General features: G+C 40.5%; 1 protein-coding gene and 1 long non-coding RNA gene across 2 annotated transcripts in view; one reads left to right on the top strand and one right to left on the bottom strand.

The window, feature by feature from the left end:
- The first annotated feature begins 5,458 nt into the window (after nucleotides 1-5,458).
- On the top strand, nucleotides 5,459-15,929 carry LOC110492793 (hyaluronidase Eo Hy-1-like). The gene is made up of 4 exons (XM_021567276.3): nucleotides 5,459-5,811; nucleotides 10,836-11,786; nucleotides 12,461-12,550; nucleotides 13,790-15,929. The coding sequence occupies exons 2-4, from the start codon at nucleotides 10,857-10,859 to the stop codon at nucleotides 14,246-14,248; spliced, it is 1,479 nt and encodes a 492-aa protein (XP_021422951.3). The 5' UTR covers nucleotides 5,459-5,811; nucleotides 10,836-10,856; the 3' UTR covers nucleotides 14,249-15,929.
- A 1,405-nt stretch (nucleotides 15,930-17,334) lies between these two features.
- Nucleotides 17,335-17,457, bottom strand: part of LOC149985165 (uncharacterized) — a 529,398-nt gene continuing 529,275 nt past the window's right edge. The window contains exon 4 of the long non-coding RNA XR_016487467.1: nucleotides 17,335-17,362. This is a non-coding gene — a long non-coding RNA (uncharacterized LOC149985165). The remainder of the gene's footprint in view (nucleotides 17,363-17,457) is intronic.

Genomic DNA, 17,457 nt, shown 5'->3' with positions numbered 1-17,457 from the left:
TTTGAGGACAATACAGTGCCACTGACATGGCCCGCTACCAAAACCTGCGAACTCTCCTTCACTGCAGCCGACGTGAGTAAAACATTTAAACGTGTTAACCCTCGCAGGGCTGCAGGCCCAGACGGCATCCCCAGCCGCGTCCTCAGAGCATGCGCAGACTGCTGGCTGGTATGTTTACCTTATCCCAGTCTGCTGTCCCCACATTCTTCAAGAGGGCCACCATTGTTCCTGTTCCCAAGAAAGCTATGGTAACTGAGCGACTACCGCCCCGTAGCACTCACTTCCGTCATAATGAAGTGCTTTGAGAGAAAAGTCAAGGACCATATCACCTCCACCCTACCTGACACCCTAGACCCACTCCAATTTGCTTACCGCCCCAATAGGTCCACAGACGACGCAATCGCAACCACACTGCACACTGCCCTAACCCATCTGGACAAGAGGAATACCTATGTGAGAATGCTGTTCATCGACTACAGCTCAGCATTTAACACCATAGTATCCTCCAAACTCGTCATCAAGCCCTGGGTCTCGACCCCGCCCTGTGCAACTGGGTACTGGACTTCCTGATGGGCCGCCCCCAAGTGGTGAGGGTAGGTAACAACATCTCCACCCCGCTGATCCTCAACACTGGGGCCCCACAAGGGTGCGTTCTGAGCCCTCTCCTGTACTCCCTGTTCACCGACAACTGCATGGCCATACACGCCTCCAACTCAATCATCAAGTTTGCGGACGACACTACAGTGGTAGGCTTGATTACCAACAATGACAAGATGGTCTACAGGGAGCGGGTGAGGGCCCTCGGAGTGTGGTGTCAGGAAAATAACTTCATACTCAACATCAACAAAACAAAGGAGATGATTGTGGACTTCAGGAAACAGCAGAGGGAGCACCCCCCTATCCACATCGACGGGACAGTAGTGGAGAGGGTAGTATGTTTTAAGTTCCTCAGCGTACACATCACGGACAAACTGAATTGGTCCACACACACAGACAGCATTGTGAAGAAGGTGCAGCAGTGCCTCTTCAATCTCAGGAGGCTGAAGAAATTTTGCTTGTCACCAAAAGCACTCACAAACTTGATTTCCATTGATCATTTTTGTGTGAATTTGTTGTCAGCACATTCAACTATGTAAAGAAAAAAGTATTTAATAAGAATATTTCATTCATTCAGATCTAGGATGTGTTATTTTAGTGTTCCCTTTATTTTTTTGAGCAGTGTATATACTGTACTCGATACCATCTACTGCATCTTGCCTACGCCGTTCTGTACCATCACTCATTCATATATCTTTATGTACATATTCTTTATCCCTTTACACTTGTGTGTATAAGTTAGTAGTTGTGGAATTGTTAGGTTAGATTACTTGTTGGTTATTACTGCATTGTCGGAACTAGAAGCACAAGCATTTCGCTACACTCGCATTAACATCTGCTAACCATGTGTATGTGACAAATAAAATTTGATTTGATTTGTGCTAAATGTGACCCATTTCAGGGAACTAGGCGTATGTCGCGGGTCACTACTTCACAGGAGAGCCGTTTCAAAGTATATGTTTTTTTTGTTAATCAAAATGCCTTCTCGAACATGTGAACCTTTATGTGCCTTAATAACAAACTTGTATGCCATCTGTAAATATGAATACAGTTGTTAAATTATGAGCCTAGATGGTTTAGCCAAAGAAAAAGTCAGCAACCTAGCCATGATTGGCTGAGATAATGAATGACATGCCGAGAGATGAGCTTGGATTGGTCTGCCATATAGCATGCTTCTGTCTATTTGAGCAGGTCAGTATGTCTAGGTAATCCTGTCTAATGCAGCTTTTTTTATGTATTGTGTATTAAAACTGCATAAGTGCTGCTCTCTACTTTTTGGAGGACTGAGTTTTGAAATCAGTAGAATTTGAATATGATAGCTTCCGGATTATATCTTCAAACTATGGGCAACCATGGCATCCGACAGGAGACGGTCCAACCATGATGAATACGGGTAAGAGTCTGGATAGCTACATTATCAGATATGACATGTTTCTAATTGTGACAGAAAGAGCCATTTACTTGGCTAGCTATAGCCTAATGTTAGCTAGCTAACATTGTACCTGGTTGGTTAGCTAATTGCAGATTCATGCAGGATAGTAATGTCATGAGTTGTGGTTATGGTTCATTGTTTACCAAGTTAGCTAGCTAACATTAGCTGGCTAGCTCGCTAGCTAACGTTATGCACATCAAATTATTCATATATCAGAGCTATTTGCTCCGCTAGTTATAGCCTAATATTGGCTTGCTAACATTGAACCTGGTTGGTAAGCTACCTGAAGATTTATGCAGGTTAGTAACATCATGAGTTTTGATTATGGTTTATTGTTTACCTAGCTAGCTAGCTAACGTTAGCTGGCTCGCTAGCTAACATTACATATATATGACCTTATTATTTGTATCTCAGAGCTATTTGCTTAGATAGCTTTAGCCTAATGTTAGCTAGCTAACATTGAACCTGATTGGTTACAGTGCCCTTCACTAATATTGGCTCCCTTGGTAAATATGAGCAAAAAGGGCTGTGAATTGTTTTTATTTGCTGCTTATCCTCTTGGTCTTTTATTCAAAATATTCACAAAAATTGAACATTTAATTTGAGTAAAATGTTTGAAAAAAAGTAAATATGAAATAATATACATAAATATTTTTCTTCTAAACCTGTGCCACAATTTTTGGCACCCCTAGAAATTCTTATGAGTAAAATCTAACTGAAGTACATTCCCATTCATATTTTACGTTTTTAAGTTCACCTGAGTGATTAGGAACACTTAAGTGGTAAGCCATGACTTCCTGTTTCACTGGGGTATAAATACGGTGTGACACACACAGGTCAAGTTCCCATAGACATCCATCACTATGGGAAAGACCCGAGAATACAGTAATGATCTGCGACAAAAGGTTGTTGAGCTGCACAAATCAGGAAATGGCTATAAGAAAATAGGTCAATGGTTGAAAATGCCCATTTCCACTATCAGGGCAATAATTAAGAAGTTTAAAGCAACTGGAGATGTTAACAATCGGCCTGGAAAGGGACGTGTGTCTATATTGACCCCACGCACAGTGAGGAGGATGGTTTGAGTGGCCAAAAAATCTCCACGGATCACAGCTGGAGAATTGCAGACGTTAGTTGGGTCTTGGGGTCAGAACGTCTCCAAAACTACAATCAGACACCACCTGCATAACCACAAGTTGTTTGGTTAAAAAAGCCTTTGCTGTCATCAAACAACAAACTCAAGCACCTATAGTTACTGGAACATTCAATGGGATCGGGTTTTATGGTCAGATAAGACGAAAATAGAGCTTTTTGGAAACAAACACCAGTGGTCGGTTTGGTGTAGACAGAAAGATACCTCGTCCCTACTGTGAAGTATGATGCTGTGGGGCTGTTTTCCTTCCAAAGGCCCTGGACAACTTGTTACATTGTATCATGGACTCCATCAAGTACCAGCAGATACTAAATCAAAACCTGACTGCCTCTGCTAGGAAGCTCAAACTGTGGAATGAGCTTAAGAGGAGAGTCCACAAGCGTGGACCTTGGAATCTGAAGGATCTGGAGAGACTCTGTATGGAGGAATGGTCTCCGATCCCTTGCCATGTGTTCTCCAACCTCATTACACATTATAGGAGAAGACTCCGAGCTGTTATCTTGGCAAAGGGAGGTTGCACTAAGTATTGACTGAAGAGGTGCCAATAATTGTGGCACACATTTATGAGAAAATTATTTGTTTTATGATAAGAATACATTTTATCTTTCAATTATTTTAGTTCAATTAAAGGTTAGATTTTTGTGAATATTTTGAAAGAAAGAACAACAGGATAAACAAATACTTTTTTTCACAGACAGTTTTGCTCATATTTACCAAGGGTGCCAATATTAATGGAGGGCACTGTACCTGCAGATTCATGTAGGGTAGTAATGTCATGAGTTGTGATTATGGTTAATTGTTTACCTAGCTAGCTAGCTACATGTCTTAATAAAATACTCCACCATGCAAGTAACCATTTCGTGTGCGTTCGTAAATTCAGTCTGGCCATCTACTCCGATTTCAGAGCACTCTTGTGCGAGTGTGCCAGAGTGCGCAGAATAACTGAAAAATTGAAGTACGCTCAATACCCGTTGAATATGGCCGGTGTCAGTAAACTCATCGACCGTTGTGTGCTATGAACGCGGAACGCTCTGAATTTACGAACGGACAATCTGACAGCACAGTTGCAGTCACCAACGCTCCGGATAACATAACAGCCTAACCAGATCTGCTAGGGCGAGTGATGTTCAGTGAGCTGTTCTCTCTCACTTAGATGTCTGGAAGTAGCTAGCAAGTTAGCTTGACTGCTGTTGTTAGTACATTCGGATCAACTCTTAAAGAGATGGGTGGGGCTAAAACTTAAGAGGGTGTGAACGATGTTGAATGGGTGTAGACAAAGAGGGCTCTCCAATAGTAGTACCAAAACATTGAAAGGTCATTTTGTCAAAAGTGAGTTTACAATTTTAACTTTCAAAGCAAAATTACTTTCCCATTGTTCCTCAACTGTAGTGTATGATATACCATTTTCTAGCTCTGAGTCTCTACGTTTATCCAATGTAAAAAACACATTTTCAATTTTTGCTCCATAAGACCGATTTGGAACTCCATGTTACATCTTATCCATATGCACCTTAGCCACCTCGTAGACGTAGTTGTGAGTTTTAACTGTACCAGTGGTGGAAAAAGTACCCAATTGTCATACTTGAGTAAAGGTAAAGATACCTCAATAGAAAATGACTCAAGTAAAAGTGAAAGTCACCCATTAAAATACAACTTGAGTACAAGTCTAAAAGTATTTTGTTTTACATATATTTAATTAAGTATCAAAAGTAAATGTTATTGCTCAAAGTATCGAAAGTAAATGTATAAATGATTTCAAATTATTTATATTATGCAAACAGCACCGTTATCTTGGTTTTGTTTTATTTTGGATAGCCAGGGGCACACTCCAACACTCAGACATAATTTACAAAGGAAGCATTTGTGTTAAATTAGTTTGCCAGATTAGAGGCAGTAGGGATGACCAGGTAAAAGGGTGTGAATTGGACAATATTTCTGTCCAGCTAAGCATTTCAAAATGTTACTTTTGTGTGTCAGGGAAAGTGTATGGAGTAAAAAGTACATTATTTTCTTTAGGAATGTAGTAAAGTAAAAGTTGTCTAAAATATAAGTTGTAAAGTAAAGTACAGATACCCCAAAAAACGACTTAACTCGTACTTATTAGTATTTTTAATTAAGTACTTTACACCACTGAACAGTAGCCAAAAACCTTCTGTGATTGTATTTGGCAGTGGAAAAAATAGCTTTGTTTCATTGTGACAGGTTTCTATTGAACTTAGGCCATGGTCTAATTAATAAAGTCCATTATACATGTGATCTGTTTTCATGTTTTAAAGATAACACTCTTCCGTGGAAATCCTCCAGTTGAGAAGAGATAGTAGAGTGAGAGTGACTAGCAGGGACGGGTTCCCTCTTTGGCAAGAGCGGTGCACCCATCTCCACTGCCTGAGTTAGTCAGGTCAGCGAGGAGGAGCCAAGCCAACAAAAGAGGGGCATCGCTGGCCCCACAGACACCAAGGGTCCCAGGGGAGATCCAAAGCGAAGGGCACTGCTGGTCCCCAAAAAACCCAGTTAGAGGGGCATATAGGAGAGAAGAAAGCATTGTTGAACCGTTATTGTTTCAAGAAGACCTGGACTGGTTCCTCAGGATCAATGGGACCAGGCTAGATCAGTAGGAGCTTTGAAAGAGGTATGTGAGACTTTAGATCAGGGGTCCCAAACCTTGTTCCTGGAGATCTACACTCCAGTAGGTTTTCAATCCAACCCCAGTTGTAACTAACCTAGTTCAGCTTATCAACCAGCTAATTATTAGAATCAGGTGCACTAGATTAGGGTCGGAGCGAAAACCTACAGGACGGCAGGGTTGGGCAGCCCTTTTTTAGATCATAAATCTTCCTCATAGTATTAGATCTAAAGGCTCAGATCAAATGTATTTCTATCATAAAACTGTTTAACTTCCATAGCAATTCGTTTCACAAGCCATTCATTTAACTGAGGAGAGAAATATTTTACTCAGTAGTATCTGATAGTGATCATTTTTAAGACTTGCAGGGTCATTAAGATTGAAACTCAGAGATGATGTGTTGAACCAAAAGTATGGTGCCACAGTAGATGAACTGGCAGGGAATATTAATAAAACCACCATCACATATGGAAATGATATTCACCAAACTGAAGGGTTCAGAGAAAGACCGCAAGATGTGAAGACAGCTAAATGTGAACATGATCAATGCTTCAGAACAGCCCATTCGTTCATGTGTGGTGGTGTGCATGTGTGTGTGCATGTGTATGTGATAGTGTGTGTGTGTGTGTGTGTGTGTGCGAGTGCGTATGCATGTGTGTGTGCGCATGTGTGCGTGCATGTGTAAATTATTTAGGGAGGGTGTTATTGGAGCACAGTTTCTTCCAGTGTTAATAACAACGGGAAAAGTGACAAGTGCATCAAGTCTACAGTTTGACAAGCCAATAATAGCCTGCTTTCATCAAAGACCAATCTGTTTCATCACAGTTGTCAGACACAAGATTAGATACACAGACACAGACACAGCTATACATGCATACACACGTTTGAAAAGTGAAAGACCTTCCATATGATATGCAGATCACAGGGATAGCATCAATAAACACATCTCGCTGGGTGCTGACTAGCGGTGGACCCAAAGGATGTAGAGAAAGAGTCTGACTCATTTGTTCTGCCCAGCACTGCTATGCAGATTAGTGTCTCCACATGTTTACTTTTATTTCCACACTCATTCTTTTCAACATTTAACCTAACGCCATCTCGGCTTCCTCAAAAGCACATTCGCTCAGACATTCACAAAAAGATCCATGGTACATAAAGATGGGCCATTTAGTTCCAAGGTTGGTCTCATACTTTCCAAATTACATGAACAGCCTGTGAATTGCAGGTTTTTTCAATGGCTTTGGGGCAATTTTCACATGTATGTGGGACATTTTCACAATGCTTAGTACAAAACTCAAAAGAGATCATCAAAAAGACAGTTGTTTCGAAAACATTAAACACATTTTCAGTTGACAACTCACAAAATGATACAGTCACTTTATCACCAAAGTTAGTGTTTCATCTAGAAATACATGTTTCACGTTTAAAATCCATTTAACTATTACTTAATCTGACTGCTGTTAATTGATAATCACTTAACCGTTTGGTAAACCTATGGATTTTAAACTGGTTTGTCTAGTACAGATCTTGAGAACGACATAATTCAAATGTATGTTTGTGTAGTGTGAACATATAAATTATGATATGTACTATTATGATTTTACTTCACAGGAAAAAAAACAAAAAACGGATATTGACAAAAAACAGAGATGTATTTGTATGTAACAAATGCATCCTCTAAACAGTAAACATGTATCCAAAATGAAGTAGCTGGGGTCTTTTTGTTGATGTTTTTTTATACTGCTTTATTAAAACATAATTGGCCAAACAGTAGTAGTAGTAGTAGTAGTAGTAGTAGTATATGCCATTTACATAGCAGGCGCTTTTATCCAAAGTGACAACAGTGAGTCCACATATTTTCATACTGTATGTAACCTCAGTGGGAATCAACCACACAACTCAGGTGTTGCTAGTACCTTGCTCTAACGAACTGAGCCACACAGGACCACGACCAGTTTGGAATTTTGTACCGAGTTTAGAAAATTTACCACATAGTTGTGAAAAAAAATTTGAGCGAGAATTAAGACGACTTTCGAGTAGTAAGACATGTATAAAAGCAACAGTTACCATTAATAAGAAGGTTCTAGAAGTGTCTTATATGGTGAGCTACAGGCAAGCCCCATGGACAGGCAAGCCCCATGCTATTGTGGAGGATTTAATTCTTCCTGCTGCTGCGGATATGGCTGAGACAATGCTGGGGGAAAAGGTAAAAAACAACTATACAGACAATTTCTTCATCAAACAACACTGTTTCACAATGCATCAGTGACATGGCAGGAGATGTTTTGAAACAATTACTGCTTCGCATACAAGCCAATGAATTCTATGCGTTACAGCTGGATGAGTCCACAGACGTGGCGGGCCTGGCACAGCTACTGGTATATGTCCGTTTTTTTTATATGTCCGTCTTTCCATCATTGTATGATTTTTTGTGTGTAAATGAACTCAAGCTTACGGACAATGTCAAATGTGATATAGCGAAGCACCTGAGTGAGTTGGATGCGCAATTACTCAGGTACTTTCCCGAAACGGATGACACAAACAACTGGATTTGTTATCCCTTTCATGCCCTACCTCCAGTCCACTTACCGATATCTGAACAAGAGAGTCTTGTCAAAATTGCAACAAGCGATTCTGTGAAAATTTTATTTAATCAGAATTCTGATTTCTGGATTGGGCTGCACTCAGAGCATCCTGCCTTGGCAAATCACGCTGTTAAGACATTGATGGCCTTTGCCACCACGTACCTATGTGAGTGTGGATTCTCGGCCCTCACTAGCATGAAAACTAAATACAGGCACAGACTGTGTGTTGAAAATGATTTTAGACTGAGACGCTCTCCAATACAACCCAAAATTGTAGAGTTATGATCATCCTTTTAAGCACACCCTTCTCATCAACCCGTGGTGAGTAATTCACCATTTTTGATGAACAAATAAAGTTTAATATGTAAGATGGCGAAATAAAGAGCAAAATGATTCATTATTATTATATTATTATTTGTACCCTGTTCCTATAAGAGCTCTTTGTCACTTCCCACGAGCCAGGTTGTAACAAAAACTAACAAAAACTGTTTAATAACTGTGTAATATAGTGTGTGTGTGGCAGGCTATGATGGAAAAAAAATAACATTTGAGAGTGCGCTGACCCTGGTGCTAGTACACAGCTGGAAGTTGAATGTTTGAAGGGTTACGGGACTATAAAAAGTTTGGGAACCACTGATCTACACCGATTGAAGTGGATTTAACAAGTGACATAAATAAGGGATTGTAGCTTTCACCTGGGTTCACCTGGTTAGTCTATATCATGGAAAGGTGTTCCTAATGTTTTGTACACTCAGTGTATATTGATGACCAACATATTTATGCCAATTGCACATACATGGCGATGATAATGCCAAAGATATATTCATTTTCCCTAACACAAACTATCGGCAAGGGACTTATTTCATTTTAGCTGCTCCCGGCATTTTATGGGAAGGAAAATAAAATGTTTGATGAATTACAATGCATGGTTAGCAAAATGACAGTTCATATGTCAAAGTATGAAAGTTCTATGAACAGTTCTAAGAACTGAAAGCTAGCGATGACACAAGGCACAACTGTCAGTATTACTAAGTAATCAAACTAATAAAGGATCTGTTATAATATAACGTTTGAACATTGACTGATTGAGTGATTAGGATCATTTACTTGTCAGCTCATTGAAGGTTTGAGTGAAGGGTTAGCTTCCATTCTTAAAGTTCACCGCTGGTACGTTCATCTGGAGTCAATCAGCCCAGTCAGGAGACTTGGCTCCGGTTTGAGTTCAGTTGTGTCTTTTCGAGGAAAAACATGACATCAAATGTGGAGTCTTTTGTCTGTTTGAGCTCAGACATTTTTTTTTTGTTTTGGGGGGGGGGGGTCTTTTTAGTGGCCAGGGCGAGTGGTGTTCCTGGAGGCACTGGGACTATTTATGGTTTGAGGAAAGCCTGAGAGACTTCACCACAGACTGTTTGTCTTGGGCAAGGATTACGGTACAGTTTGACTGACAAAGCATAGCACAGGACTCACAGCCAAAGCCTCTTCAGTTATAACTACCAATGTAAATGTTATATTCAGGAATTATACGGAATGCACAGTTGTTGGCCCCGCATAATAAGAACGACAAAAACAAAAACAACCATATTGTTCTTTCTGGTGTTAAACAGGTTATAAAACTTCCAAGAATCAGATATTGGTCAAAAAGATACTGAAATCTATCTTGATTATTATCATTACACCATACAATGTACCTATTGCATATACAGTATACAGACAAGGATGTTCTCCTAGAAGTGAAGGAATTATTAAATAAATGAAGCAATCGCAGTCCCATCAGGGGTGGATGAAAATTACGGCCGATTTTCCATGTCTCTATTGAAGACAACGTCAGGGGCCTTGTATTCTGAGAGTGGGGTCATGGTGTCTCTCCCTAGACTCGGAAAAAGGCACTATTTGCAATTAGGTGTGGGGGCATCTTACACAAGAACCTGGAAAGAGTTATCCTGAAAAGAGTGAGCATGTGTGTGTGTGTGTGTGTGTGTGTGTGTGTGTGTGTGTGTTTGTGCGTGTTTGTGCGTGTGTCTGTGTCTGTGTCTGTGTCTGTGTTGGTGTGCATGCCTGGTGATGGATGGGAATCATTGTCAAAACAACAAACGCAACAGTTCTAATTAAGGCCCACTCTGATATGTAAATATCTTCATCGTGGTCACAGTAACGAAGGCCAACTCAAAACGTCTTTGTTAGGGAAATATGACAAAATAAGCCCGGCAGACTTGATAGATCTTGACAGGAGCACATTCAGTCAAATGGCACCTTTCTCTGAGAAGAATAGAGGACCATTGTACAGTGTGTGCAATCTAGAGCAGTGCAGCTCATTGACCCTCACTCACATGTCCTTCCCAGCCTTGATTATCCCTGCCTACTGAAGCCCATGATGTGTTTACTTTTTTCCCGCAAAAAGATGTGGTGATTTCTATCCTGTTCTTTTTCCTTTTCATGTTGGGATAGGACGACTAAGAGTCTAGGGCGATGGCGCTGATTCGCCGCTGTCTGCTGGTGGTAGTGTTGTGGATTGGGGTCAGAGAAGGGGCCGGTGGTGAGCAGATGAAGCAGGCCCAGGCTCCTCTTATCCCTCATCGTCCCTTCATCGTAGTGTGGAACGCCCCCACAGAGTCCTGCCGCCTTCGCTTCAAGGTGGACCTGGACCTCAGCGTCTTTGACATCGTGGCCAACCTCAACGAGACCCTTAGCGGGCCCAATGTCACCATCTTCTACCATAGCCACCTGGGCTATTATCCTTACTACGCCAGCTCTGGGAACCCCATCAACGGGGGCCTGCCCCAGAACCAGAGCCTGTCCAAGCACCTGAGCAAGGCCAGGGCCGACATCGACAAGCTCATCCCTCACAAGGACTTCCGAGGCCTGGGTGTCATTGACTGGGAGAACTGGAGGCCCCAGTGGGTGCGCAACTGGGGCTCGAAGGACATCTACCGCAACAAGTCCAAGGAGCAGATCCGGAAGCTCCATCCAGATTGGCCTGAGAGCAAGGTGGAGAATGAGGCCAAGGAGGCCTTTGAGAGGGCAGGACAGGCCTTTATGAACAATACTCTACTGTTGGCCGAAAGTCGACGACCTGACGGCCTCTGGGGCTTCTACTTGTTCCCCGACTGCTACAACTATGGCTACAAGACGCACCCGCATCGATACACAGGGGAATGTCCAAACGTGGAGCATGTCCGTAATGACCATCTGATGTGGCTTTGGAGGGAGAGCACAGCTCTCTACCCCTCCGTGTACCTAGACTACGAACTCAAGTCCTCGGCCAACACCGTCAAGTTTGTCCACTACCGCGTCAAAGAGGCCATGAGGATTGCCTCCATCGCACGCACCGACTTCACCCTGCCTGTGTTCGTCTACTCTAGACCCTTCTATGCCTACACCTTCACGGTCCTCTCAGAGGTGAGAAGGATTACTAATAACTGGTGATGTTGCTGTTGATTCAAGAGTGAAAATAATAGTTTTAGAACAGTGCTAATTTTTTTGCGCTTTTTAACACAAGTTAGCGCTTTTTATAATTTGTGCAAGGTTTGTATTGCCTTCAGTCATTGTGATAAACTACCTAACCTCTGCATTTTTCTGTTAAGTCACTTGTCTTGTCTCCCGCCATGTTCTGGTGGAAAAAAGCTGTTAATCTCCCAGAAGCTTCTGGAACTGTCACAGAGTGATGAGTGGATTGCTTAGTCTCAGCTATAAAATCTCACATGACCTTTAATTTATTTACAATACATGGGCTCCATCCAGAAACATCCCCTAGCCCTTAACCCCTATAGGCACTTGAGTAGATCTGAAATAACTGGATAGTTTAAGCATTTCTACCTTGCCCTCTGATTGGCTGGGTGGATATTGCTTACCTACAGTATTTGAACCTTTCAGGTGTATTAAAGTACCTATAGAGAGGTGATATAGGGCTTATTCTGGATTGGGCCATGATCTCTATTTTGAGTTTCAGGGTGTAAAACATGAGAATGTACCAGTCAACATTGATCACTGGAGCAGGTCAAGTATTCACCTCACTTTGACCTGAAGGGGAGACTGTGTTTGCAGTGTTACATCTTTTATTATGCCTCTCCTAGAGTGACCTGGTGCACACTATTGGAGAGAGTGCAGCTCTTGGAGCGTCAGGAGTGGTACTTTGGGGCTCCTCAGAATATGCTCGAACTCAGGTAAAGAAATAACACAGAAAACTATGTGCAATATTATTGTTTTTATTTATTAATCCCGGATCTGAGGACCAACAGTGGGGCACCTTTTTTTGCCTGGAAACACGTGATTTCAACTAATCATGTTCATAAAATGATATTCTTATCAAGTTATGTCAAATCACAATTGATATTCTAATGTGATCCAAACATAGAAGTCTATAATGTACTGCACTGTATTGTACTTTACTGTACTCTACTGCACACTTAACTCAAGTAGAGTAAAGTACAGTACAGGAAAGTAGAGTATAGTTCAGTACAGTACAGTGGAGTACAGTAAAGTAGAGTACAGTACAGTATGGTACTCTGTACTCTGTACGGTACTGTACTGAACTATATTCTACTGTACTGTACTGAACTATACTCTACTTTCCTGTACTGTACTTTACTCTACTTGAGTAAACTGTACTGTACTGTACTGTACTGTGCTGTGCTGTACTGAACTATACTCCACTAGAGTTTCTTACAATTCACTGGGTCTAAATTCTTACCATAATTATCTTGGATTAATTACAAGCTGTGCTATTTTCAATGTTCCTGATTAGGGCTATGGCGGTCATAACATTTTGTCAGCCGGTGATTGGTTGCTATTTCATTGGGGCCAGGAGTGAGAACCTAGACGAAGATGTCTGGTATCTAACTTGTTTGACCCAGTAACAATGGGAGATTAACTGATTTAGGCTGGGTTTCTGTACAGCACTTTGAGATATCAGCTGATGTACGAAGGGCTATATAAAATACATTTGATTGATTGATTGATCTGCTGGTTTATTCTTGTTGGTTTTCGGTTGCAAGCAAGTTTGTTTTAACACGTAATCTCTCATAAGTAGCATTTTAGGAAATCTAGCGCTAACCTGCAGCTGCACATTAAGTTCTGTATGTTGGTTGCAATTGACCCAATATGTTTTTACCAAGCTCATCCTGTGTATTAGATTGAACATGTCAAGCCTTGATTCCCTTCATTCCAGTTTTAGAGGAAATCAAATGGAGAGAAAAAAAGAGAAGCAAGTCAAGGGATAGTGCATGAAGTAAATGAACATACTGTGGGTGACACAAGGAAGGTTCATTCAACGTAACTATTATTCCCAGTGAACTGCAGGCCTATTTTTAGCTATACTTTCACAGACACCTATACTTATGCTGTGTATTTATGCTGTGCATCACATTGTGTTTGTGCCTCTGCCTGTCTATGTGCACCTCCAGAGAAACTGCCTGACCGTGAAGAAGTATATTGATGGCCCGTTAGGCCACTATGTCATCAACGTCACCTCAGCCGCCAAGCTGTGCAGCAAAGCCCTGTGCAAGAAGAACGGCAAGTGTGTGAGGAAGAGCCTCGACTCAGGAGCCTACCTCCACCTCAACCCCCGCTTCTTCCACATTCGCCGCAACCTGGGCCCCCGGGGGGCCCGCTTCCACGTGAGCGGCCATCTTAACAACCACGACATCCTGGACATGAAGCACAAGTTTACCTGCCAGTGCTACCAAGGCTGGACGGGGGTCTACTGCGAGATGCCCCAGATGCCACCGCTCCCTCCCATGCCCCGACCTAGGGACAACAGCCTGCTAGGGGACATACTGGTCATCCTGTCACTTCACTTCTCCTGTCTGTGTGTCATCATGTTCCTTGGTCTCTGCCTCATCATCAAGTGCTTGATACTGTAGAGAGAGGACTACCCAGCAAACTGGGAACATTCCCAGGACATTAAATAACATTCTTATTAAGTTCCAGCTAATACTAGGATGATAATATCCCACAAACATTTTTAATCACCAAATATTTTTTTATAAGAAATGTTTCAAATGAAATATAATTGGAATGTGCTCCTAACATTCACTAAATTGTTGTGCACAACATCTGTATAAACTACCACAGAACATTCCCCTAAGGTTCACATTAGGTTGCCAGGGAATATAATAACACAACATTGCGGTAATGTTCTCAGAACTTACTGGTGCAACAAAATGTGGATGAAATAGTGGTTGTGTGGAAACATTACCAGAGCGTTCTGCTGATTTTGATGGAAATGTTATTCAAAACAACAAGCAGGGAATATTCCTACAATGGTCTCATAAAGTTATAGTGTGACATTATGACATGATGTTCCAAAAACATCCCTGAACAAACGTCAGCAATTATGTCTGGATTCAATTGAATAGGTTCTGAAAAATCTGCCCCAATCATTCGAATTTTAAATATTTGGAAGTAGATATATTTCCTGCCTGTCATAAAACAATTGCCAGAAACTTTAACAGAATGCTAAAATCAATTAAATCCGACCCCAGTAGACAGATTAACATTCCAATTGCTTAAACTGGCAGAATATCTATTGTCAAAATGAATATATTGCCACGGCTGAATATCTGTAGGTCAATGCCTCCCATGTCTCCCCCTTCTGGCTATTGGGATAAAATTCATAGTGTGGTTTCAAAATGTATATGGAAAGGTAAGCAATCCAGGATAGAAATAAAACATTTACAAATTTACAAAGAGGGAAAGACGTAGGAGGACTATATGTACCAAATTTTAAATAGTATTTCCAGGCACTGACATTTCGCCCCATCCTAAATTGGTTTACTGATATTTCCCTTAAACAATGTAAACTACGTTTTGGTCCTATTGTTGCTCATACAATTTCCATTTGGCACATAATGGTTTGAGAACAGTCCAAGATTTGAAAAACACATACACATTTCCAGGCGTCTCTTTCTTTCTATATTTACAACTTCGGTCAGCTATGCTGGCCTATGGAGTATCTCTGGAAACCCAACTACCAAAACATCCAATGATGGGATTTATATATAAATGATCTGGGCTACCAAAAGGACAAATCTATTTCGTATATAAACAACTTTTGGAAAGCTCATATTCAGAGGTAGCCAATACAAAAGTATGGTCTACAGATCTAAGTGAATTTGAATAACCCTTTAACTGGAAAAGAATATGGGAAAAACAGAACCTTAGAATCCGATAATTCGAACAATCAATGTATATATTTTACATTTGTTCATAGACTGTATTTAATACCAAGGAAATGTTTTAATATGAAATTGGCCATCATTTATTTTTTGTTTTCTTTTCCTATATATACAGAATGTATTATTACTTAAACTCTAAAAAATATTATCAAAACTATCAATACTTTGTAGTTATGTGCCTTTTGTAATGTTTTTCTCTTAAAAATGTTTCTTCTTCTTTTGAGTGGCAGCCCATAGGTACAATGTGTAAAATAATGAAAATATATGAACGGAATATGAAATTATAAACATTTAAATATTGTACCTGTAAAAAAAAATAATTTACAAATAAAATACATATTTGGTCAAACATTAAATGACTGGGAGGTTATACATATGGAGCGTGCGACTCTCTTTGCTTGTATAGTTTACGGTTTATTCACCTCTGCACTAAATCCTTTTGCGAGAGTCTTATGAAGTTATTCTGTAACGTTATGACATGATGTTCCAATGATGTTCTAAGAACATACTTCAATGATAATGGAAGTGGCTCTGAAAACGTCACTGCATTGCTCTGCCAATATTGATGTGCCATATTATTATACGAAGTTGCCAAACTTTGAAACTTAGTCTAAAATTGGCATTTCAATATTTTTACATGATGCTATCTAATTAGGGTATTGTCCAAATATAGTTTTATAACTAGGGCTGGGCAACATCGCCAAAATATAATATCACAATATTTTTTTATTTCTGAATCCATTTGGCAGTATTTGATGTTTTATGTTTAAAAAAGAAATGGGGAAATTAAAAATGCAATTTGGTAAATGGCAAAAAAATAAAGTAAAAATTAGTAAATGCCACTCCGACATTGCTCATCCTAACATTTATATATTTTTTAACTCCATTATTTTACTTTAGATTTGGGTGTATTGTTGTGAACTGTTAGATATTACTGAAATTGTTGGAGCTAGGAACTCAAGCATTGTCACGGCCTGGCCTTAGTTATCTTTGTTTTCCTTGTTATTTTGGTTAGGTCAGGGTGTGACATGGGTGATGTATGTGTTTTTTTGTATGTTTATGGGGCTGTATCCTTTCTAGGTGTATTGTATGTATATGGTTGCTGTTAAAGGATTTCTAAATTCCTATATGTTTTGTAGCCAAAACCAAATTCACACTCTATTTCATAATAAGTTGTAAATGTATCATTTTGCATGAAATAGAAAGGGACCAGTCTTAAAAACAAGTTCAGCATTTAATCTTGATGAGTACTGCCCCAAAATACAAAGAACATTATACTGCCCCAAAATACAAAGAACATTACATTTTAAAGAGAGAACATAAAATTACGTCATCAGTTTCTCACACTCTCTCCGATCCACACAATAGCGCAGTGTCTTCAGGTCTAGAGATTGTCTTCTACTCAAATCAAATCAAATCAAATTTATTTATATAGCCCTTCGTACATCAGCTGATATCTCAAAGTGCTGTACAGAAACCCAGCCTAAAACCCCAAACAGCAAGCAATGCAGGTGTAGAAGCACGGTGGCTAGGAAAAACTCCCTAGAAAGGCCAAAACCTAGGAATGAACCTAGAGAGGAACCAGGCTATGTGGGGTGGCCAGTCCTCTTCTGGCTGTGCCGGGTGGAGATTATAACAGAACATGGTCAAGATGTTCAAATGTTCATAAATGACCAGCATGGTCGAATAATAATAAGGCAGAACAGTTGAAACTGGAGCAGCAGCACAGTCAGGTGGACTGGGGACAGCAAGGAGTCATCATGTCAGGTATTCCTGGGGCATGGTCCTAGGGCTCAGGTCCTCCGAGAGAGAGAAAGAAAGAGAGAATTAGAGAGAGCATATGTGGGATGGCCAGTCCTCTTCTGGCTGTGCCGGGTGGAGATTATAACAGAACA

The sequence above is a fragment of the Oncorhynchus mykiss genome, chromosome 2 (assembly GCF_057628025.1).
Source record: "Oncorhynchus mykiss isolate SJ-2025 chromosome 2, ASM5762802v1, whole genome shotgun sequence".
Classification (NCBI taxonomy): domain Eukaryota; kingdom Metazoa; phylum Chordata; class Actinopteri; order Salmoniformes; family Salmonidae; genus Oncorhynchus; species Oncorhynchus mykiss.
The sequence above is the reverse complement of the archived record's forward strand: the minus strand, read 5'-3'. Positions and strand labels throughout refer to the sequence as shown.